We start from the raw sequence: 26,057 nt of genomic DNA, 5'->3' as shown, positions 1-26,057 counted from the left end.
TTTTTTATATATATCTTTTTTGGGTATAAATTTTAAAAATTTCTTGTTCTTTATACTTTTAACATGCATATTAAATTTTGTTTAAATTGGATGTTATTCACTATTTGGTCAATAAATTTATTTTTTATACACAATTTTAAATTGCAAAAACTATTTTTTTTTTTTAAATAAAAAACTTAAAATTTTAACATTTGAATGACATACAATTCAAATCTCATTTACCCATTTCTCTAACTTTTAAACTAGTTCTATTTTTTATTCAGTCTATGAACTAAAACTCTATAATTTACCAAACACCCGTGCATCTAAAATCTTCAAAGTCTTTTTTTGGTCTTTCCCAACCAAACCCAAGAACAGTGGCGGCTCTAAGATTTTTTTCTAGGGGGGGTCATTAATGTCTTAAGCTAGGATTTTGTTGTGGAGAGTAAAAAATAAAATGATTATTTATTTTTTTTTTATATATAAAGTTTTCATATAACATGCAATAATCTAACATAATATTCTAAATAGTATACAATGCAACTATACTATACAATAGTATAAAAAAATTATTAATAATTTAAAGATTGTACGTAAGACAACAAAAATTAAATGCATAAATAAATATAACTAAATAAATAATCATAAAATTTGTCAAATTAATAATAATTCATTATAATCGTATGCAATACCAATTAAATAAAAATATATGATAAAGAAGAATAGTAACACATACAAGAGTAGGTATGGGCGTAAATGTGAAACTAAGAAAAAAAAATAGAAACCGATATAAGATTTTGCTTTTGAAGTATATGGATTTTTAACCACACAAATGGTCATTCTCTTGGAATTGGAGCAAGTACTAAAAGACTTTTTGGACTCAAAAAACTGTAGAATACTTATCAAACTACTTGATTAGACAAAAAGAAAATATAGAAATGAAAAAGAGAGAATGAGAAAAGAATCATATATTTAAATATAGAATAGTTGGTATGGTGTAATTTTTTGTTGATGAAAAAGAAAAGTGCAAGAAAAAAAAATTTTATTTTACCATCAAAAGTAAAGTAAGCTAGAGTCCGAAGAGAAGGTTTATTTATTAACAAATAAGCAATTTTAATAATAGTGCTACTGACACAACATTTATGCAATAAAATCTAGGTGTCAAGTTGTTAAAGGTATGTAAAAAAATGACATCAATTATGGGTTCAGATAAAAAGTTAATTACAACTTGTCACTTAACCTTTATTGTAAAAATATTATGAAAATAATACTAATATGATCATATTTCTAGTTTATTTCAATTCGGTTTAAGCAAAATTTAGAGTTAGAATGTTCAAAATTTTATTTTAGGAGTCAAAAAAAAAAAAAAAAAAAAAAGCTTTACATATAATTTTTTTTTGGTCCAGGCCAGGGGGTTCATTTGAACCCCCTGGGCTGGCTGTAGAGCTGCCCCTGCCCAAGAAGGTAAAACTGTGGCCTGGCCTCATGCCACCACCAACCACCAGGCTCGTAATGTAAATGTTACACTACAACCAATTGGCTTAAATCCATATCATATATGTTACACAACTTGCCAAACAATCTAAACTACTTGTACTCGTTGTTGATGCTCATTTTGGAAAAGCCTAATAGCAAGAAGAAGCCCAACAATATGGGCAGAAAAGAGTTAGTAAATTAAGAGAAAAACCATTAAACCTAAATGATAGGAATGATGGATCATAAGCCCATAAAATGATAAATGGGCCTCGAAGGAAGCAAGTGGGCCTATGGGAGCCCAGGGAAAGAAGTAGTAAACCCATGGGTAGTAGAAAAGTAAGAATGGGCTAAAACAAGCCTGAAGTAACGAAGTAAGTGAGTAAGGGGTTGATGGAAAGTCCATGAACCCCAAGGGGAAAGGATATGGTAATTGGGCTAGGGAAGCCCAGAAGAGTTAGCAAAAGCCTATGGGAATGCAAAATTGGAATGGGCCGAGATTGCTCAAGGAAAGAAAATGGGCCAAGGATGTTCAAGGAGGAAGAAATGGGCCAAGGAAGCCTGTAAGCAATGGAATTGGTCGAGGAAACCCAAGTAGTATGAATGCAGACCCAATGACAATGCTGGGTCACTGTAATCAAGTGAAAGAAAAGCATGCAGCAGGCCTAAAAGAGTCCCAGCAAGCACGGGTCAAATGACACCACAACAGGAATAACAGAGTGGCATGGCAGGAATGTTAGCAAGTTTACAGAAGGAGCAAAGAGTGGGCTAAAGAGAGAAAAACACATAATCAAGCAAGGCTCAGCCCTTGAAGGAAGCAAGCCATAAAGAATGGAAGATCAGAAAACATTTCACACCACAAAAGGTTAAGGATGAGCGGCAGAATGCACAGATGAGCTTCCAGATCGTGGCAAACGCATGAGTAGTAGACAAGCTTTGGACATACACGAAAGTGGAGCAGTCACAAGGCCCACGCACCACCAACCTGTACCCAGTCAATACAGGAGTGATGGGTTATGGGTCAAAGGTAAGTGAGAGTATGGTTTGGTGGTAGGGAGAAGGGGGAGCCTATTCTAGGGTTCCCGCTCAAAATCTTTTGAGAGAAATGTCCTGTTAGGATGACATACCACCCAAAAGAGGGAAGGGTGAGTTTGAACCACTAGGTGCATGCCATGAGGGATAGTGAGAGAAGATGTCCACGTTGTTTCGAATGAGAATGCCACGGTGAACAAACAAACAAAATAGTTTTCTTTGTCTGGTAATCAGGAGTGGCATGGCCAGCATATGTAAGTGGTGGTGGCTGTTGACAAACCAGTGGCTGGAAAGACACCCACACCTAGATAAAAGTGGTTAAAGGGTGAAATGGTAAAAACCCAGTCACGATAGGCAGTATCTAAAGAGCCTCTGTCGTGCAAAGTAGGATCATCAACTTAGCAACAATCATAACGAGAGATTCACAACGACAAGAACAATCACCACTATAACACACGAGTAAGAGCTAGAAAGAAAAGAGTGGGGGAAAAACAGAGTAACAAAGTGAAGAAAAAAGAAGAAGAAGAAGAAGAAGAAGTTAGGAAGAAAAACAAAGAGAGAATAGAATGGCAAACATGCAAAAATAGGCTAACCCCTTCTCTCCCTCTAAAAGTCTATTCTCTGTTAAGGATTAAGGATTTTCTAGGCATGAGTCATTTAGGCCCGTTCTCTCAAAGTGGGTAATTTCTACAACAGAATCTTCCTGAGAGGTTATTCACATTGAAGGAGTGGTTCCCTCCTTGGTCTTAGTCCTATAATGCAACCAAGCATGGCATACTAGTCATTCCTTCTTTGCTTTTATTGATTGAGTTCCACTATTATTTCTCTTTTGCCTTTGCCATTTCATTTATAATGTATTTCTTGATGTTGCGCCGTTCTCTTTCTTTATTTTGATTGAGAATCCTTTACTCATTTTGTCTAATAGCAAGTATATTTCTTTTATTGTTGTCATATTGTATTTGTCTACCATAACTCTTTTGTAACAGTTTCATCTACTATGGACATGTGACCAAAGTTTTAATAAAGGGGCTTTAGTTTGTGCACAAGCCGGTCTGAGCTGAGTTGCAATTGGACCGATCCTGACTCTCCTACCTAGAACCTTTGGGCCGTAGTGTGGCAAGAGGCAACCCAGCCCATGATCTCAAAAAGGCCCACCACTCGTTATTGAAAAAAAAAAAAAAAAAAACCCTACTTGTACTCAGCATAGATAAGGCAATTATAATAATAGTTGGGTGAATAATAAACAACTAGCCTCTAAGCACACGTTCTTAGAGGTCTTTTTTTTTTTTTTTTTTTTCCTTTTTTTGTTTTTATTTTTTGAAGGTTAATAATTTTCATTCATCATAATTTAGGGTTGCTACATTTTCCAATCATAAAAGGTGAATAATTTTGAAATATATAAATTCTATTTTACCTTTAGATATTTTTGTTATTGAAAAATGCAGCAACTCTGAAATATGATGAATGAAAATTATTAACCTTTAAAAATTAAAATATAAGCTATTATTAATTAACTGGCAACAAATACATTCGTACAACAGGTCAAGAGGCATCTAAATTTAGCAAAAGCAGAACATCCAGGAGCATGAAGAAAAATAATAAGATCTTAGTAGAGGTTAACTCTAATGTAAAATGAAAGAAGAAAGTGATAAACTAAAACAAAAGGAAACAGAGTTGGACTGAAACTCTACTACTGCATTTGATAATGAAATGGCCATAACATAGGCTAAAAACAAACGGCTACAAACACAAAAATAGGCGCCACTAACATCATGCTAAACAACTCCTACAAACTAGGAAACAAATAGAAACAAACTACTGAACTTCCTAAAGACTAGAACAACCCAAATCCATTCTAACGTGTGCTACACTACTTTATTCAATAATCCCTCCCTTAAACTGATGTTCCACACATAACATTAGTTTAATAAGACTCAAACTTTGAAGCGCTATCCCTCAGATAAAGTCTTTTGAACTGCAAACACCAAGTAGTTCCCTGAGCTTCTGAAATGCTGGAAATTTGAGAGGCTTTGTTAGAATATCAGCAATTTGATCTTCACTTCTGCAGTAAACCAGATTAACAACTCCATCATTCGTGAGATCCCTCAAGAAATGATACTTCACATCTATATGCTTGCTTCGACCATGTAGAACAAGATTCTTTGAGAGCTTTATTGCTGAACTATTGTCATAGTAAATAAGAGTAGGTCCATCTTCTTTGAACAGTAGCTCTTCAAGAATCTTCTTCAGCCAAATACCTTGACAAGCACAAGCTGTTGCTACAACAAATTTAGCTTCAGTGGTTGACAATGTGATGATTGGCTGCTTCTTTGATGACCATGAAACAGACCCAAATGTGCTTTTTCGATCATCAGAATCTCCTGCATAATCACTATCTGTAAAGCCAAGCAAATCTGACTTTTCTCCCTTTTTGAAGAATAGCCCAAACTCCTTAGTACCTTGCAAGTACCTAGGAATCCTTTTTGCAGCCAAAAGATGAATCTCTGTTGGACACTCCATGTATCTACTAATGACACTTACAACATGCATTATATCAGGCCTTGTTGCAGTTAAATACATTAAGCTCCCCACAATCTGCTTGTAAAGAGTATTGTTAACCTTCTTTCTTCCATCATCCTTGTTTAGCTTCGAACCAAACTCAGATGGTGTATTCACAAGATTACAATCCTTCATCTAAAACTTGTCCAAGATTTCTCCCACATACTTCTTTTGAGAAATAAGAATGCCAATAGAGGACTGCAACACTTCTATGCCAAGAAAGTAATGCATCATGCCAAGATCAGACATTTCAAATTCAGCCATCATGGATTTCTTAAAGCTTTCAAACATGGCTGTATTACTTCCAGTATAGATTAGATCATCTACATATAAGCAAACAATGAGCATTTTCCCTCCATCAACTTTTATGAAAAGTGTATGTTCATAAGGACATTTTTGAAATCCTTCCTTCAAAAAATAAGTTTCTATACGATTATACCAAGCCCGTGGGGCTTGTTTTTATCCATATAGAGCTTTCTTTAACCTATACACTTTATGCTCATTGTCAAGTTTTACATAACTAGGAGGTTGATCGATAAATACCTCTTCTTTCAAATCTCCATGGAGGAATGCTGATTTCACGTCCAACTGGAAGATAGGCCATGAGTTTTGAGCTGCCACAGTAATCACCAATCTGATTGTATCATGTCTTGCAATTGGAGCAAAGACTTCTTTATAATCAACACCAAACTCCTACTTGTAGCCCTTAGCTACCAAGCGTGCCTTGTGCTTGTCAACCTCACCATTCTCCTTCAACTTTGTCTTGTAAGCCCACTTTATGCCAATTGTCTTCTGCCCTTTTGGAAGATCACATAGCTCCCATGTATCATTTCTTTCAATGGTTGTAATTTCAGCATCCATAGCCTTTCTCCATTTTGGTTCTGTGATAGCCACTTCAAAACTGGTAGGATCACAATCTGAAAACAGAGCAAAGTGAGTGAGTGGGTCTTCAGATTGATCAATTCTGGTTACCTCATAATCTGACATCCATGCTGGCCTTCTTCGAACACGATGAGAACGTGAGTCAGCTGCTGCTTCTGGTGCTATTAGAGTGACTTCAAAGGCTACAGGAGTTTCATTTTGAGGATTCTCAAAAGCATCAGTTGTTGGAGCAAGGTGTTGCTATAGCTGGTTTACTTCATCACCATCTTCTCCATCAAAACTAGTTGGAATTGGCTCTCCAACTACATTTTTGCTCCATTCCCAGATTTGATCTTCATAAAAAACAACGTCTCGATTGATAAGTATTTTCTTTGTGTTAGGATTGTAAAGCTTATAAGCTTTTGACTGATCACTAACACCAAGAAAAATACATTTTTCTCTCTTGTCATCCAGCTTCTTCCTCTTCTGATCTAGAATATGGGCATATGCAACACACCCAAAAATTCTAAAGTGATCAACAATTGGTTTCTGTCCGCTCCATGCTTCCTCTGGTGTCATATTTTTAATAGTAAGTGTGGGACTTCTATTCAATATATGAATGCTCTAGTTAACTGCTTCAGGCCAAAAGCTCTTTGGAATACAGCTCCTTATTAAAAGACTTCGCACCATATTTAGAATAGTGCAATTCTTCCTTTCACAAACGCCATTCTATTGGGACGTATAAGCTGCTGTAAGCTGCCTCTTTATTCCATGAGTCTCACAGAAACTTGCAAATTCATGTGAGTTATATTCTCCATCACGATCTGTGCGAAGAATTTTTATGGGACTGCCAACTTCTTTCTCAACCAGCACTTTATAACTTTTAAAGGCCAGAAAGGCTTCAGACTTCTCTTGCAAAAAATAAACCCAGCTTTTGCGACTAAAATCATCAATGAAGGTAAGTATATATCTCTTACCTCCATTAGAGCATGGAGTTATTGGCCCGCAAATGTCAGAATGAACAAGCTCCAGTACAACCTTTGCCCTGCATGATTTCCCTTGTGGGAATTGATTACGGTGTTATTTGCTAACAACACATTTTTCACAAACTTTAGAAGGAGCTGTAATTTGAGGAAGACCAGTCACCATATTCTTTTGTTGTAAAGTTTTCAACTCGTTGAAGCTAAGATGCCCATAGCGAAAATGCCATAGCCATTCCTTCTCTCCCAATCTTGTAGAAAGACATGAGTGAGTGGTGTCATGAAGATACAATGGAAACATCCTGTTGGTTGTCATGTTGACTTGAGCTATCAAGCCCAACTTCTCATCTTCAATTCTGTAGACTCCATTTTTGATAGAGATTTCATATCCCCTTTCTTGTAGTTGACCAACACTAAGTAAATTTGTTCTCAAATCTGGAACAAAGAGAACGTTAGAAATAGTTTGAATAGAATTTCTGTTGGTTTGAATTGCTACCTTTCCTTTTCCCATAACAGAGACTATAGAGCCATCACCGAATTTCACAACATCACGAAAAGCTTCATCCAATTCAGAGAATACAAACTTCTCTCCACTCATATGGTTGCTGCAACAAGTGTCTAAGTACCACAAGAATTTCTTGTGGGTTTCCTCCTTGCTGTGACAAGCCATCAACAAAGAGACTTCTTCTTCCTTCTCAGCAAAATTGGATTGCTTTCCACCATCTCTCCTTAGATTAGTACAGCAGTTTGACTTGTAGTGGCCAAACTTGTGACACCTGTAACATTCAACTCTTGATTTGTCTACTAACTTTGACTTGTAAGGCATTGAATGATTGTTGTTGTTGTTGTCATGGCCTTTTCCTCTCCCTTGAGAATCAAAATCTTCAAATTTCTGATTTGAGTATCTACCATCATTGCCGCCTCTACCTCTGCCTCTTTCTCGTCCTTGACCTCCTCCTTTTGATGCTGAGGCTTGTAATGCTTGCTCCTCTTTGTCTTGCCGATTCATTTTCTGCTCCTGAACCAACAAAGAACTCTACAATTCATCAATGGACATACTGTCAGTGTCTTTGGATTCCTCAATCGAACAAACGACATAGTTGAATTTTGTTGTCATCGAACGAAGAATCTTCTCAATGATAGTGACATCTGCCATTTTGTCGCCATGGATTCTCATCTTATTTGCGATTGCCATTGTCCTGGAGAAGTAATCTTACACCGATTCTCTAGACTTCATGTGTAAAGTTTCGAAATTGCCTCGAAGTGCTTGAAGCTGTGCCCTCTTTGCCTTTGTTGTTCCCTCATACTTCTTCTTCATAGAGTCCCAGATCTGCTTGGAAGTTTCTTTACAAAGAATGGTTTCCAGGATGGAACGATCAATTGCCTGGAAGAGATAATTCTTTGCTTTGAGATCCTTCAACTTCTTCCCTTCAAGCTCCACCTTTTGTGCATCTGTCAGCACAACATCTGGTGCTGGTTTTGCTACTCCAGAAACAACAACTATCCAATATTCTTTGGACCTTAAAAAATTCTCCATGAGCATGCTCCAATGGTTATAGTGACCATCAAAGCGTGGAATGGCTGGCTGCACAAAAGTTTTAGAAGCCATTGTGGAACTCTAACCAAGCTCTGATACCACTGATGTAAAATGAAAGAAGAAAGTGATAAACTAAAACAAAAGGAAACAGATGGACTGAAACTCTACTACTGCATTTGATAATGAAATGGCCATAATATAGGCTAAAAACAAACGGTTACAAATACAAAAATAGGCACCACTAACATCATGCTAAACAACTCCTACAAACTAGGAAACAAATAGAAACAAACTACTGAACTTCCTAAAGACTAGAACAACCCAAATCCATTCTAACGTGTGTTGCACTACTTTATTCAACAAACTCTACGTCTTGCAAGGGTGTCTATCCACTTGTTAGCTTCTCTATTAGTGCTCACCAAAGGGATACGTTTCAGACACTCCCTACAGTTAGCCAGGATAGTATCATTGGCATTGGAAGGATCTTTATTCTCATTCATACCATGATAATACTACGGCATGGATAGAAAAATCCACGTTTGTAATTCTACCAAGTCTTCCAAAAGGTAGAGACCATAATAATACATGTATAGAGAAACTCTTTTTTTTTTGGTAAAAGGAAGAAATTTTATAAACTAAACAACTGATAAAGGAGCGCAGTTACACTCATACATAGTCCCAGCTGCGTCTAAGCTCAACAAAAGAGCGACATCAGCTGAGGGAAATGAAAAGAGTACAAAATCCTGGGGTAATAAAGCTCCCCTCCTAGTGAGTGCATTCGCGCATTTGTTTGCTTCCCTGTAACAGCGTTGGACTCTAACTCTCGGAATCTTGGACGGCCCTTCTTTGTAGTCGGCAATTATGGTGTCATTTCCATTTGGGTTGTGTCCCTCTTTCCTTAATAGATTCACTACGAGCATAACATCAAGCTCAATTATTTTAAAGATAAAAACACGACAGAATACCATCCCTCGACGCCCATAACTCAGCAGCTACACTAGTAGCATTCCCAATGGCTCTCACATATCCACTGACCCAATCACCATTAACGTTCCCGATGATTCCACCTCCCCCCGCATGTCCTGGATTCCCCATTGAAGAACCGTTTGTGTTAAGCTTAAACCAGTGTAACAAAGGTTTTACCATTGCACCTAATGGCTGTCCTCACCCTCCCATTCTTCTCATTACTACCCAAGAAAGCAAATTATGGTACTTTGGCTAGAACTTCAGCCTTTAGAAGTGTCGGAGGATATTTATCTCTGAACACTACCTTGTTGGGACACAACCAGAGGCTCCAAACCCCAAAGGAGAATATAATGTTCCAAGGAATGCCCGTGTAGGAGGTCAAGTGACACTTACAATTGGTGCGGAGCCAAGCCACCAGATTAGTGCCATAAAATTATCTGCCCTCAACAGGGGAGCCAAGAAAGTCCAGAATTGGCGAGCCACAGTACATTCTCTCAGCAAATGGACAGTAGACTCAGGAGCATTATTGCATAAAGGACAGAAATGAGAGATATCCATACCCCTAGCTGCAAGCACCTTTCTAACCAGAGTGCTTAGGTGACAACACTGCCAAAGGAAGCATCTGATCTTTGGGAGGGATGGAATCTTCCAAACCCAATTGCCAATGTCAGTGCCAAAAGTGGAGCTATTGTCCTCAAGGCACACAAGCTTGTAAGCTTCCTTTAAATCAAAATGCCTACTAGGGGCTGAGAACCATGAGATCTGGTCTATACCAATCGTTCCTAAGGGCATTGGGATGACTTTAATGTCTTGGATCAATGTCATAGGTATAGCAAAGGAGATAGTATTCCTATCCCAGAAACCCAGCTTATAAACATCCTTGAGCTGCAGTAGCTTTTCTCCCTGGTTTAGAGGTCCTGAAATGAGCTCTCTTAACGCCCCTTTGCTTAGCCATTTATCAAACCAAAAAGAAAGGCGACTCTCCTTGCTTGGTATCCATTTGGTACCTTTATTGAACACAGCTTCACCTCTCTTGATTCCTCTCCAAGTAGGGGAAGAATAATTAGATTTGGAAAAGATGACCCGGTTCTCAATCCCTCTTCTGCGATAAGCATATTTCTGTTTCAGCACATGCACCCAAAGGGAATTTGATTCACAATGAAATCACCAATTAAGCTTTGCAAGGAGGCAGAGTAGCTTTAATCTACACACATGCTTGGTTAATGGTCAATGGTCAATCCTTAAGAGAGAGAAAGAGGTAGGAATTATAACATAGTAAACATATATACTTTTTTGAGAGAACAAACCTAGGCTTATACGCAGATTTTTGAAGAGGCTGAAAAGTCGAAATTAGCACTGAGATGGTACTGCAGAAGAGAAAAATTGAACTTGTTGTAGGAAGTTTGGTTTGCAGTGGTTGAATATGAATATCTTTTTTTTTTTTTTTCTTTTTTTTTTTTTTGGTAATAGGATTAGAAGTCATGTTGATTACAGAACCCTGAAACTGAAATAAAATTATAAATGGATATTCCCTTGAGCTTGTCTCATAAGATTAAGTGAGTGTTTGGATTGCGCGTTTGCACGTCCACGTTTTTTCTTTCTACGTCTTCTTCTTTTTTTTTTTTTTTTTTTTTTTTTTTTTTTTCCAAGCCGCAGTTGTTGACCAAGTCTTTCGTGAATAGTGCTTCTGTGCACTGTTCATAGACTCACAAATTACACTTTTTAACAATTTTTTCATTAAAAATGGGTCCTACAGTACTATTTACACATTTAAAAATTATTTCGCTACAGTGTTTTCAGTTTCAGCAAAAATAAACTCAATCCAAACAGACCCTAAGTAGTAACTACATGTAGGTGGGGATGTTGGAACGATAAGCATGGAGAGTAATTGACCATGAGGAAGTGGAAATTTTTTTTTAGTGGGAAGTTTGAGGAGTTTTCTCCTGAAATTTTTCATTTTGTTGAATTACATTTTAACCTCATTTTAAGACTATCTAAATAAATTAAAGGTATTTTTGACAATTTTTAAAGTGATAACCAACTTTAGTATCTTACATCTAAAATACTAAATTCTTTGCTGTTTTTGCTTTTCACGAATAATAATAATAATAATAATAATAATAAAAGTCTCTAATTTAGATTTTCTATTTTTCTTTTTCTAATAAACACCAAGTTGGTTCCTTTCACATATGCATTTGCAGTGAAATATAACTATTAACACTTCTAAAACTTTCATTTGTATCTTCATGGTTATGGGTGAGTTTGGTTCAGCTTGTTGTAAAAGTGCATAATAAAAAAGTTGAGTTTTCAAAAAGTACATAATGAAAAAGTGCATTTTCAAAAAGCTGAGTGTTTGGTAAAAACTGTTAAAAAGTGCTTTTTGAAAAAGCTGAGTGTTTGACTAACACTTATAAAAGTGGCAGTTTGAAGGATAAATTACCAAAAAGGACAATGTATATATAAGGGAGTTTATTTCATACTTTTTTTTTTTTTTTTTTATGTGAGTTTGTTTTATACTTAAATCAACTACTTCATCATACTTAAATCAATTTTTCTTTTTCTAAAAAAATTATTTTTTTCTCACCAATATTAGCTTATAATAACTTACCACTTAAGATTTATTGTGAAAGTATTGTGAACATATTGTGATAAAAATTGATACTGATTTTAATTTTAACATACTATTAAAATTATTTTTTTCTCTTTCTAAAAAAATTATTTTTTTCTCACCAATGTTAGCTAATAATAACCTACATTAAGATTTATTGTGAAAATATTGTGATAGCATTTTTTTTTCTCTCTCCACACACGTGGGCTCTCCTTCCTTTTTTTTCTTTTTTTTTTTCCCTCTTTTTTTCTCCTCCACACACGTACCCACACTCTTTTCTTTTCTTTTCTTTTTTCCTTTTTTCCTCTTTTATTCCCTACCATACCACTTCCTCAGTCTAGAACGTTCCACAGACAGAGCTCTCCTTTGTTTTTTTTTTTTTTTTTTTAGCACTTCGTCTGTAACAACCATGCAAGAACTCATCCAACTCCAGAACGTACCCTTAAGTGCTTGGATCGAGAAGATTGGATGATCGGGACCAACCACCATTGTATTGCGCTCGAACCAAACACCACTGTATTGCGCTCGAACAGTTGAGCAACTACCGGCCAATTTTCGACCCCGATCTCCTTCTTTTTCTATTTTTTTTTCCTTGTTCTTAATTAGTTGTTTTTTTATTTTAGATTTGCCAGATCGGCTTCTATTTTTTTTCTTGATCTTTTATTGTTGTTCTAATTTTTTTTTTTTCCTGTTCTTGATCTGCTGTTATTGTTTTGATTTTAGATTTGTTATTTGATAAAGGGTAATTTGGCAATTTCTTGTGAGCCTAATGGATATATCAAAACGCGCAATTCACATTTTGATTTATGGACCTCAGGAGGTCCATAAATTTTGCGCGTTTTGGACGCTATTTTTGCCTGAGCCCAAAACGCAACTTTTATCAAAAAGTTGCGTTTTGGGCTGAGCCAAACGCAACTTTTTGATGAGGTCCATAAATTTTGCGCGTTTTGGACGCTATTTTTGCCTGAGCCCAAAACGCAACTTTTATCAAAAAGTTGCGTTTTGGGCTGAGCCAAACGCAATTTTTCTTTAGCTTTTTTTAATATGCGCGTTTTCAGCTCCTAAAAGTGCAAACAAACGCACACTATATCTTCGAGTGTATATAGTGGCCTACCTATCAATTTAACCATAAAGTTCCCATAAATTGGAGGATTTACCAAACGAGATGTAAGATACAGAAACTAAGATATTCACAATACTCAAACCTATACAACTTAAATCCTGCTAAATTAATTACAGCTCCTATAGCTTTAGTAAAATGTTGGAGAAAGATCATCAAGACTCCACAACATAGTAACTACAACAGGCAGTCAATTTACTTAGGTTGATCAATATCATCAACCTTGGCAAAGCCCTCTCTCAGGTGCCTCATAACCCTGCCTAGCAACTTGTCTGAAGTATTTCTTTTATGGGAAAAGTTTCACAGTATCCACAGATACATTACATGGAATGACGGCCATCTGGCCTATCTCTAACTGGTCGTTCTTCTTGAATTTCTTCAAAATCCTCGTCATCCCCTTTCCTACCAGCTTGCTCTTTCCAGTATGCCACTAACTTTTTCAATCGAGCTACCTCTTTTGATGAAACATTTTTGCTTGGATCATTCACAATTGATCGGACTCTTGATGCATACCTGAGTAAGCATAGAGGCAAGAATTATTAGAATGAACAGATCTATACAATGTAAGGGGAAAGAACAACACTATATCAAGGCCAGTGTCAAAATTGAAATTGAGCTAAAAATTATTGATGACCAACAATGCTATCCCATATCAATATGCCACTAGCAAAGTTGAAACTGAAAGTATTAAGTTTAACTACTTACAACCATTGCAAATTATTACAAGCATCAAGAATCCATGAACTCGAATTGTAGGAAAGAATAGAAACATAAATCAGTATAATGATCAGTTCACATTGTCATTCAATAATTCCGCACTTGTAAACTTGGATAGGATCTCATATGCATAAAGAATAAGAAAGTATAAAGCAAACCTTTTGCTAATGCATATTTCTATAATTTAAACAATTTTTATTTTTATTTTTTATGAATTAGAAGAACTTCAATTAGATTAGTTGAAAGTCGCAGAGCACATTGTACACTAATCCTCAATGTTAAACAAACTCCTAGGGGCAATTGACCCCACCCGCCAAAGCCAGTTACCAAGTAATCCAGGCTAAGTAGTTTATCCTAATGCCTAGGAGGCATTTCTATAATTTAAACATATTTAGTGGCTTATCACTCAATTTCAATAACAATATTTTTTTATGTTAGGTTGAGGATACTTACGGAAGTTAGGGGAGAATGAGACTCAAAAGTGTAACTCTCAGACTTGAGCCCACCCAAACAATTGACAAAAAAAGAGTAGAAATGCTTTAAAAAGATGGAAAACATACATGAGAGAATTGTATGTCTCATCCAAGTTTGATTCAGCTGGTGATACATTTACGAACATGAGTGTTTTGGCATTACCACCAAGAGAATCACTCATCAACATTGTTAACTTGTGATTCCTATAAGGTATGTGTTGACCACCAGAAGCCAACGCACTAATAACATCACCTAGTGCTGATAGTGATTTATTAATGCTTTGAGCTTCCTTAAGTTGATAACCAGAAGAGCCTGATTTCTTCACTCTTTCTGAACCAGCAAGATCCACAAAACTTAGCTGCATTTGAAATCAGATAATAGTCACATATTAACAGACAAAAAATAAATCAACTCAACAAATAACCTACTCACTCTAAAACATCTAACAGTTAAATTCATGCTTCTTCACACTGCATGACAAAAGAGCAAGAGAGAGTAGGTGCACAACCATGAAAATCCCCCATAGCCAAAGTGCATAAAAGCATATTTCATCATTTATTCGTAGATAAAATTCTGATTGATAATGAAATACCTTTCCTCTGGCAACAGATTGAGTTTGAAGGTTGGTACTTTCAATAACAATTGAAAGTATTAGATGAGATCTTGAACTCTCATCGTTCATCTGAGTTCCTGATGTATGTCGTTGTTCAGATCCTTTTTGAATAATGCTCTTCAATTCATCAAATGTTGAAATTGATACAACCGTCACATTTTCTACTGATACCATACCCTAACATCACAAGATATCTAACCATCAAGAGCAATTTCTGAAAGGAAATGATTTTTTTTTTAAGTGATATTATCCCATTGCATAAATGATATCGTTTACCATTTAAATCATTAAACCTCTTTACAATATTTTCTTAGAAATATAAATGGAATTGGATAACAATACTTACTTTTGAATCTTTCTTAATCTCCAATCTTAAACGTTTTGCAGATTTTGGTAAAAGAAGATCCACTAGTGTGTCTTGATATAACTCCACCATATATGCCTGCATTAAAAAAAGAATGATGTCAAGTCTAAGACGATAAGATAAATAACAAATAGCTATACAACTAATTAGGAAAATTGTCATGCAAAGAAGGAAAAGTGAATACAAGATGTATCATGCAAAAACCGATGCAGCAGATTTTGAAAAAAATAATAATAATCATAATAAGCTGTGATAACAACTCAACATCTAGCATAAGCAACAATCACCACTAATCATATAGATTGGGAACAATCACCTTCAATGAAAATGAGAATTTTTTGCCATCGCGCTTTATAATTTTAAATAGTTCTGCAATAGCTCGGGGAGTGAGTCCAGGATTGTTTTCCGATCCATAAATTGTAAATGTCTTTCCGGAACCAGTTTGACCGTAAGCAAATATGCACACATTATACCCGTCTACAGAAGATTGCACCAGATACTGCATTATAATAATAAAAACAAAAAGACAATTAGAAATTAGAAATTGCACTCTTTATATATTAGATAAAAGAACAAAGTCAGATCCCTAATATTAATAATTCTTTAAATTCCATCAAACTTGCCTTTGTATCCTCAAATACATCTTCTTGGGTAGCATTGCCATCAAAGACACGATCGTATATATGTTGTTTGGGTTTATCGTCTTTCCATGGATGTTCAACTGTAAACTCATCAAGCCATGTAAGTGCATATTTTCCTTTTTCACCGATCTCTTTCTCATTAAGAGGTCTTAATCGGCAGAAAACTCTAATCTTGCCCTTCATATCTGGAATGTATCAAAGGAACAATATATCGCTAATGTTATTGATAAAGACTATAGGTGTTTTCAAACTTGCACTACATTATAAAAGTTATAAAATTCTTTTTGCAAATGCAAACCTTCAATGGTATTGAAATAACGCTTTCTTAAAACTTGTTCCTCCTTATAAAGCACTTCCAACTCGGCAAGCTGAGCCCCTTGCATCTTCAAAATGGCAGCAGTTTGCTCATTCTTTCTATCAATGTCCTACATGCAAGTGGAAAGTAATTAGCAAAATATGCTCACTTTATATACACACATGCACACACAAAAACAGGTAAACATGTACCAAATATATAATGTTACCACATGTAATAAGTCCTTACAGGATCAAATTTTTTCCAAATCCAGTGCCTATCATAGATACCCAATATCAAGATAATTGAAAATTAAGAATTCCATCTTAAACATTTTACATTTTGAAAATCTACCAGATAAATGAGTTTTGGATTGGATGGTAAATGGCATGGATTGACTTGAAATTTAGCATCTAGGTTTAATAAACAATATAACTACTAACTAAGCATACCAATTTATGCTAAACGGATGTCATTTACTATCCAACCCAAAACCCATATATTTAGTGAATTTTTAAGAATTTGAAAACTACACATTTTGAAAATCTACTAGATAAATGAGTTTTGGATTGGATGGTAAATGGCACTGGATTGACATGAAAGTTAGCATCTAGGTTTAATAAACAATATAACTACTAAGCACACCAATTTAATGCTGATCAGATGTCATTTACTTTCCAACCCAAAACCCATATATTTAGTGAATTTTTAAGAATTTGAAAACTATACTTTTGAATCATTTTTAAACAACAGCATTTAGTCTTTGATATCTCGATCTTTTGTGAGCATGATGAATTTTATTCAATGATGGGTTTAACAAAATATTGATCTAATAAAATATTATTGAATAGTGCAATATTATCCAAGAATAACAGCAATTCTAACTTAAACCTCTCTCTCTTTCTCTCTCTCTCTCTCTCTATATATATATAATACATGGTACATTAAGGCTTAACCATTGTGATGCAAATGATAAACGCTGAAACAAAAAGAATGAAGGAGAAGATCAAAAGTATCAAACCTCTTTCATTTCTCGCAATTCCTCTAATTCCTTTAGATTATGCTGTAATGAAGCCAAATCAGAATTCCTGATTTCAAGAGTTGACTCAACAACAGCTAACTCTTGTGTGATCCCTTCAAGCTTCTTTTCAAGTTCAAGCACTCGAAACTTTAAGGCTTTACGTTCTTGCTCAAAGTTTTTTTCAAGAAAATCCATCTGTATTTTCAATAATTTCAATGGATAAGAATTCTCAACCCTATGAAAAAAAATAGAGGTTCCTACCATCAAATTCAAGTGTTAACAGTACTACCTCATCAGCTTTTGTCTTTTCAAGTTCAGACATCCTTTGTTCCAAAGACAACTTTTCATTTTCCAGCTTCTTTATATTTTCTTCTGCTGCATGCAACTGCTCACTACGAAGCTTTAACTCATCTTGGAGCTTTTGTAACAACTGTGTTAAATACCATTAATAATCTGAATGTTATTTACCCATCACAGGAGAAATAAACTAGATTGATAAAAGAGATTATCTTGAACACATGAATTAACTCTAATAGATACATCTCTATTGATAGCATAAAATTAAATTCCAACAAAGATTACCTTGGAATCGGCTCCTATCACATCTTTTTTGGTATTGTTTTCTATCATAAGATTCCCTAACTTAGCCAACCTCACTTCCATGCTCCTTTTCTCCAGCAGCGCAGCCTAATTAATTTCAAAATAATTAATAGGGTAAATTAAAAAAATTTAAATCCACAAGGTTAATAATACTGACCTGAAGTGCCTTATCCTTTTCATCACACCATGATCGAAGTCTGTCACGATCAGAAGTAACTTTTGCTAGGTTCTGTTTATCAGATCTCAAGGATTCATTCAATTCCTCCAATTCTTCTTGCATGCTCACTTTTTGCTTTTGTTTTTCTTGCAATTCTTGCAGCAACTAAATTAACAAACTTAACTTAAATCTCATGTGCAATTCCAAGAAAGAGATACATTAAAACTTCTTAAATTATAGGATACATAAAAGAAACTTTTACACTGCACATGAAGTAGCTCTTACCATTTTTTTTTGATAAGTAAGAAGAGAATATTATTAATAAAAGAAAAGCAAGAAAAATACAAGAAGTTCACAGTAGTGAACGAAGGAAAAAGGAACATAAAGATAGAAGCAGCCCCTAATCTATTCTAATAGACGAAAGAAAATCCATTAGGGTAAAACAATCCGAGAAACCCCAACAACGAAACCAATCAAAGAGGGTCTGTTGGCAAAGCTCTAATAACTGAACCACAATTTTCCCCTCATCCTCAAAAGACCACCAATTCCATTCGGTCCAAATGGTCCACAATAAACAGCCTAGAACCAAATTCCAAATATCAGAACTATGCTTCCCAAGCCAATTATACCAACAAAATAATAAGTTCACAACTGAACCAGGCATGACCCAATCAATCCCAAACAGTCGAAGCATATACACCTACAAAGAATGAGCTATCGAACAAAAAAGTAACAGGTGATCCATAGATTCTACATTACAACAGCACATACAACAACGATTCGCCAAAGGGTGACCACGAAGCGTAAAGTTATCCAAGGTAAGAATCTGACCATGAGCTGCTGTTCACGTGAAAAAATCCACCCTTTTAGGAACCTTAGCTTTCCAAATGCCCTTCCAAAGGAAAGTGGAAGGACCTTCCTTACAAGACCTAGATGGCTTATTAGGTCATTTCTTCTGTACAAATACAATGCCTATTTGGCAAGTATGGATTTTTCAAGGAACCCCTAGGTTCCAAACCAAGGAGTCCACCTTCCTATATGAGCATTCAGTATATGTATCAGTCAATGGAAGACTGAAAGGATCCAAGCAATCTTGAAATATTTAGTCTTAGTAATTATCTAACCTATGATTGCTTTAAACTAAATTTAGTTGGTGCAACTTTACCTATAAGCTCAAATGTGGGATCTTGAAGGGACTTTATCAATAGATTTTTTTTTTTATTTTACTGCTAAGTTATACACACCCAGTGGGTATAAACACACAATGCCCTCCAACCAATTATGATGAGAGAAGGAAGTATCAATTGAGCTATAGCTCATTGGTGGCTTCATCAATAGATTAGAAATTCATTATGTGCCCCTGATTTCTTGTCATATGGTAGCAACTGCTATAGGCCCATTTATCCATCCTCTGGGATAAGGACCTTGGAATATGATGATGGACTAATTTATTAAATAATAATTTATTCAACTACAGTTCAATCTGTTTGAATTTTCTTCAAGTCTTACTTCATTTGCATTCCTTTGAGATTCTTCAAGAGCTTTAGACAATTCTTGAATGCGTTTCTCATGCACTTCCTCAGTAGGAGGTTTGAGATTGTTAGGAATATCCCCATTTATTGAACTGCTGGCAGTGGATCGGGCTTTAGAGTAACGGCGCAACATGACGTCATTTATATGCGTCTGAAGAGCAACACAAATTTCTTCTCCCTAACAATGAGGAAATCACTACTTAGTCAATAAGAGAAATCTAATAATGGACAACTGACATATAAAAAACATAGAATATCAAACCTGCTTTGTTTCGAATTGAAAGATGTGAAGAACGCCAGCAACTCTCATCTTAAAGAAAACAGCTGTATTACTGCTTCCAAATTGCATTATGTCTCGTAACTCGGCCGAATGTAGATATTCCTTTGGAACTGGACGAAAAAAATGAACCTATAGGCAAGTGTGCAAACAAATAAATAGAGTAATTGAAAGATTGGCAATATGAAATGCCATTTTGTAATTAGTATATAAAACTTATAAATTGATGACTTACCCCCCTCTTATTAATGCCTAAAATTATCCGTCCCGGCAGTAGTCCAATAGGGTCATCAATCTTACGAACACTAAAGAAAACTGAATTCCCATAAGGAAGTGTTCTCAATATTCGCAAAAATTGTTGTCTTGCATCATCCTTTGTCAAATGTTCCTAGAGAGGAAAAATTTTAATTTTTATAGAAGAATTGTCACCATTAGTTTAGCATATAGTGATCACAAAATCAAAGATTGGCTGATAAGTGGCAGATAGCTAATACAACATGCATGAGCAAATTGTTAGACAACCAAAACAGAGAAAAGACTTGAAATATAATGCAGCAATAGAAATAAAAGGTGTGTAGTTTTAAAAGTCTAGTTATATTTGTCACAATTTTAATTTGGTTTCTATTTAACGTATTATGGTCAATTTTCTTTCAAGGACAAAATTTTATGCAACTCTGTAAATTAAGGGTATTTTGGTAGTTTAGTTGAATTTAAATTTTTTGGGAGGTCCCAAGTAGCTTAGGCTTTATTTTCTTTGAGTCCTAGTTAGTATTTTATTAGTTATGACCATATTAGGCTTTTAGTTTATTAGTCAAACTAGGACCCCTGATACTACTAGCGCAAGAATGAACGGTCCTGCACTGGGGTTTGATAAGTAGTACCTCTATTGTATCATATATAGAGTTTTTGCCTTTCAGTACATAATTCTTTCTTGTTGCAACTTTTTAGTCTACTTTGTGTATTGATTCATTAAGCAGTCTCTTTTAATAAAAATTAGTCTTAATTAAAAATAAAAAAAGTGTCCTAGGGTTAAAGACAATTTTTAATTTAGGTTTATATTTAACAAGTTATGGTCAACTTTGTATTCAAGACAAAATTGTTATTTCTACAACCCTACGAATCAAGGGTATTTTGGTAGTTTAATTGAGTCTAGAATTTTCTATGAGATCCTAAGTATCTTAGGTTTTCTTTGCCTCCTAGAGTTTTTTTTTTTTTTTTTGATAAGAAGTTAGTCTTTATTAGTTATTACCTCATTAGGTTCTTTGTTTACTAGTCAAGCTAGAAGTCCTAATACTTCTAGTACAATAATAGATAGAGTTGATTAACAAAAATATTGAGTTTTTTTAATGTTGAGGCATGTTGGCCTTCGTGCTATTTTCTCAGTTTCCTCCTATTTTTTGTGTTCCTTCTTCCTTACAATCCCAAGTCAAGCCCTTCCTCTTACCTATCGAAACTCCTTGCACATATTTTCTCTAACAAACAGCCTTAAAAAAAACCCTCACAAACCCTAGCCAATTTCAAGCCCTAATTTTTTCTTCTACAACTGTACACCTAGATCCACAAATTCTCCTAACCCACCACAAGCACAAATAGACAAATCTCCCAATTTGTCCTACATCAAAGTAGACCACATGTATTGTCAAATTCAGTTTGAAACGGCAGATGCTAACCCAATAGGAACTTACAAAAAGTAGTTATAAACACTAATTGCAAATACTTCATTATAAAATTGTGTGACAAAATGGACTTGAAACACAATTTTTCTTTGGAGCAAGTAAGTTGTGGATGAATAAGAAATCTCAAAATTTTGACTCTTACCATAGAACGATAACGAGAAAGAATATCCAATTCCCATTCTCTCTTTGCTCGTGTTATTGCTATTTGTCTGGGTAGGAATCGTTCCAAAAGTGAATTCCAGTCACTACAAAATATTACTTCAACAATTAGATGTGGATGATAATTAGTAAAATTGAACTCCCCTATGCTTTTAATTATTATAGAAAATGAAAGCAAGTAAAACACCATAAAAATATAAATGAAAAATAATGGGATATAATTACATAACACAAAGTGACAGAAACACTGACGTGCATGATTCAGGGGTATCAACAAATCCAATCTCAACCAAGATCTGCAATGCAGACAGCTGCGCAGCATCATCCCTTCCAACAGGATAATTGCCCAATATATAATCATGTTGCAACTGTAACAATACTAATATGTATCAAGACAACTAAAAATAGCTATTATGTCAGACATACATCTATCATTTATGAAAGTAAGGCAGTATTTTCATAATGTTAATGAAGCGGTATTGTAAACTTGAAAATGAAAATCAGTTATAGATAAGAAATTTCTTACTTGAACATAGGACAGCTGCACAAACATTGGATCTGTCACAGCTTCATCTGACTCTCGGAATAGCCTTTTTTTAAATGTCAATTTGCAGTGCAAAATTTCTCCTTTACTTCGATCCTTTGCAGCCTTGAACTCCGCCAACAGATCCCCAATATATTTGTTGTCATCTAACCCAATATACTCCTCTGCATGACAACAAAGTCCAGAATAGCTTACTATTTCTGTGAATCTGACATAAGGAAAGAATCAAAAAGTAGATAGAGTAGATACCATTTCCAGGATCAGGTGATTTAGAGCCAGCAACAACTTTACGGCATTCAAACAGACTAAAGCTAGAGTATGCTGACAATTTAATTATCCCTGCAAGTTCCTGAAGTGGATATAAGTTAATTTAACTTCATTAAAAATCAATAAAGAACAAGAAAGGGCAGCTCTTAAGGCTTAGAACTAAACCTTTTTTTATTAACACATACACAAGAGATACATATATTTCAGATGGACAGATAACAGAAGGCTGAAATGTACCTCTACAGCATCGGCCACTGTGGTTGCCATGTCATATGTGATTTCTTCGAAAGTTTCATCTAAGAAAAATACTATAGTTGTAAGTTTTCGACTGGTTAAAAGAGCTTCAATTTCCTCGCGCCCAGGTATTGTATGCCTGGGACCAGCTTTAACAGCTCGCTTCAAAGCATTTAGCGTATTTAATGCAAGGACTCGAACCTCAGAATCCACATTCACACCATGGGCAACATTATGAACATACTCCGATAGATATCCACCAATGTCCTTACTAGGAGGCATGGAGGATGCACACAAATACATTAACTCCCATGCTTTGACCAAGTATTGCCTGTAAATCAAGTATGGTAACAGTATTAAGCAGAGAAGTGACAGCAGTGTTCCAACACTAATAACTACGTGCCCCAATAATAATAACAATCTTATAATAATGAAATCGCAGTAGAGCCATACCTATCAGGAGTATTCCTTGTTTGTTTTGATATCTGAACAAAAAGTTCGTCTCGGAGCTCTGAACGCTTCAAAGTATGCTTGTATAATTTTCCAACAAGCTCAATCCGTTCATCTAAATTTGTTGGAGTAACTCGATCAGATGAATCAACTCCCATGTACTTCAAAATTATCTGGAAAAGTTTTGTTGCTCGGCTTACTAGGTCACTATTGATTTTAAGTAATGAAGTTGGTATTGGATCCTGTAAAATTTTGTGATTTAGATCTTGATAAGCTTTTTTTAGGTGTAAAAGAAAATGGCCACATTAAACAGAGAAAGTAATCACCTTTTGGAAACAAAGCATATCCTCAAAGGTGAATTTTTCACGAACTTGAAGGCCTACAGATTTTTTAGAGAAAAACCCACGTTTTCCAGCAGACTGAATCTGTTTCTGCATCAACCTTAAAAATCCCTCCACCTGTTGGGAGAACAAATGAGAGATTAGAAGAGCATAATTAGCAACTAGCATAAACCTAAAGCAAGGAAGAATATGCTTTAATGTGGACTGAGGTGAGGGAAAAAAATCTTTTGAATTGGAAGGGTTAGTTTTTTCCCCTTATACCTGGAATCGATTAATCAAGGGTATAGCACCAGCAAGTTCTTCTGGAATAGCCATTGAAAGGGTTGTTGGTGTGCTGCAAGAAACAATAATAATGGTAACTATAATTAGAAAATTAACTATCAAGTTAAGGACTGCACATACATAGGGAAGAAAGGGTGGACGTGGGCTGGGAGCAAAATTCTGAAATAATTTAATGAAAAGTTTCCGTAAGCTAAATTAGGTTATACAGTTAACAAAATTTGTTAATTGTCCTAAAAAATGGGTTAAGGTTTGACTTCGATTTGATTAAACAGTAAATAAGATAAGAAAAAAAACAAACAAACAGACGGACAGACAATATTGGTGTGAGTTGTTGTGAATGAAAATCATCAGTGAATAGGTATAGGTGAAGAAGAGAAGAGAAGAGAAGACACTTACGGGGGTGCAAAATTAGAACTATCACTGTCATAGTCATCCCCATAGCCATAGGAGACAGCAGCAGAAGCAGAATTGTGCAAAGGAGTATCGTCATTGCCATTGCTAGAGCTGAAGGAAGACCTACTTGTTCCCACATTTTGATTTTGGGACATTGACATTGTTGGACTTGGTTGCATATCAATCGTCATTTTCCCTTAAATCGCCTCATAATAAATTAATTATAAAAAAAATAAAGTGAACAACAACCTCTATTCCCACAAAATACATTTAACTGTTTTAGCTTCTTCGAATCGAATCCTCAATTAACTGCAAAGAAAGATTTAACTAAATAAATAGCGTAGACAGAAAATTCAAAAAAAAATACAGAAATAAAAACCAATCCCTTTCCAAAAATCGAAATGCGTAAACATGGAAGATGTACAGATCCAAACAACAGACACACCTTGCTGTTATGGGATAAAATCATCTCTAGGTTGGTTTGTAGAGACACTAGTGGTTAGTTTGGCACACCACCAACACACAAAATACAACATAGATCATAGATCGACACAACTTAACTCAGAGAAAGAAATCGAAAAACTCAAGTACGACTACAATGTAATTCAAACAGAAATAGATCTGAGCTACAACCAAAACTTAACTACTAACCAGTTCTTCATCCAATAAGCCCAGCCCAGAGAGAAGAGGAAGGTGGGGGTCACGAGAATGTTCAAAATAAAATGAATATATGAATTGTTCCTTCATCCACCTTCTTACTTACCTTTTCTTTTTTTTTTTTCTTTTTCTTGCCAGTATTACCAAATTTTATCGAATCTTATTTTCTTAATTATTAAAATATTTATGTGATGTGATTTATAGGTTGAGTAAAGCTTCCGTCCTTATGTCACTTCACCGTACATTAACTTTGGAGGCAAGTCATACCGTATCATGTTTTAAAAAAATTATCATTCTTGTTTTTTTTTTTTTTTTTGCTAAAATTATCATTCTTGTTAAATTGCATTTTTAATCCCTTAAATATATGTCTTTTTATGGTTGCTTTTGATCCTCAATTTTAAAATGTTATATTTCAGTCCTTCAATTTTTTTAAAATGGTAACAATTTATTTTTGTCTTTGTGTTTATTTCTTGTTTAGGTGATAACGAAATAGTATTATTAAGTAAATAAAATTGAACTCACCCATATATTTTATGGGCCAATAATACATGTAAGAAACACGTTGGAAATAATAAACAGACAATAATGGAGGAACTAAATTGTTATTTTTAAAAAATTTAAAAAGACCAAAATAAAAAAGACTCTATATTTCAATTTTAGAAACAAAAAAATACAATTTGCCCAAAAACTTATATATAAGAATTTGTAAGAACTTTAATATTTTGCATTTTGCATTTGTTTTTAACTGGAACAAATCATCAAGATCAATTCCCTTTTTTAAAAAAAATTAAAAAAAAAAAAAAAAATCAGCCCTAGTGTGATACTAGTTTAGGGGTTTTTTTTTTTTTTTTTTTTTTTTTTTATAATAGTTTAGTGGTGTTATTAGAAAAAACGCATTCATTCATATTGTCACACTTTTTTTTAAGCCCGAAATAATCGGCGAATCAATAATATATATACCCAGACCCGGGCCAGTATATAAAAATAAAATTCAAATAAAGTACCACTCTTTTGTAGGCGGGAAGATGCCAAAAACTTGCACAGACCGCCAGGTCTGCACTGTCTTGGTGCCTGCACCCAAAGACACCCTTTCAGTAAAATTACCACACCATAACTCATATGTTCAAAGAATTCTTATCTTCTTTACCCTCATCCTCTCTATTTTTGTCTTTAGCTTAACTCTTTTCTTTTCGTCCTTCACTCCTTCTCACTTTCAAAGAGTATCCTGAAATAGTAAATATAAAACTA

At 34.9% G+C, this 26,057-nt stretch overlaps 3 protein-coding genes across 4 annotated transcripts; all 3 read right to left on the bottom strand.

Moving 5' to 3' along the window:
* Positions 1-4,440: 4,440 nt before the first annotated feature.
* LOC126689562 (secreted RxLR effector protein 161-like) lies at positions 4,441-5,178 on the bottom strand. Its single transcript, XM_050384801.1, has one exon. It carries the CDS (start codon positions 5,176-5,178, stop codon positions 4,441-4,443), a length of 738 nt encoding a protein of 245 aa, XP_050240758.1.
* Positions 5,179-6,984: 1,806 nt separating this feature from the next.
* On the bottom strand, positions 6,985-8,079 carry LOC126689560 (uncharacterized). The gene is made up of 3 exons (XM_050384800.1): positions 7,944-8,079; positions 7,812-7,902; positions 6,985-7,660 (listed from the first exon to the last, which is right to left on the bottom strand). Exons 1-3 carry the CDS (start codon positions 8,077-8,079, stop codon positions 6,985-6,987), a joined length of 903 nt encoding a protein of 300 aa, XP_050240757.1.
* Positions 8,080-13,147: 5,068 nt separating this feature from the next.
* On the bottom strand, positions 13,148-24,943 carry LOC126690386 (kinesin-like protein KIN-14E). 2 transcript variants are annotated; one of them, XM_050385490.1, is made up of 24 exons: positions 24,804-24,943; positions 24,156-24,461; positions 23,739-23,811; positions 23,463-23,594; positions 23,140-23,378; positions 22,690-23,017; positions 22,435-22,534; positions 22,168-22,349; positions 21,894-22,009; positions 21,625-21,727; positions 20,042-20,194; positions 19,792-19,938; positions 19,507-19,707; positions 17,998-18,162; positions 17,823-17,927; positions 17,530-17,670; positions 17,241-17,435; positions 16,223-16,349; positions 15,907-16,109; positions 15,600-15,782; positions 15,266-15,361; positions 14,899-15,096; positions 14,393-14,664; positions 13,148-13,628 (listed from the first exon to the last, which is right to left on the bottom strand). In XM_050385490.1, exons 2-24 carry the CDS (start codon positions 24,341-24,343, stop codon positions 13,436-13,438), a joined length of 3,840 nt encoding a protein of 1,279 aa, XP_050241447.1. In that variant the 5' UTR covers positions 24,344-24,461; positions 24,804-24,943; the 3' UTR covers positions 13,148-13,435. The 2 variants fall into 2 exon arrangements, with proteins under 2 accessions (XP_050241447.1, XP_050241446.1); XM_050385489.1 differs by lacking the exon at positions 24,804-24,943 and adding an exon at positions 24,598-24,760.
* Positions 24,944-26,057: the final 1,114 nt, after the last annotated feature.

Source organism: Quercus robur, chromosome 6, assembly GCF_932294415.1.
Source record: "Quercus robur chromosome 6, dhQueRobu3.1, whole genome shotgun sequence".
Classification (NCBI taxonomy): Eukaryota; Viridiplantae; Streptophyta; class Magnoliopsida; order Fagales; family Fagaceae; genus Quercus; species Quercus robur.
This window is presented reverse-complemented; position numbering and strand designations above follow the sequence as displayed.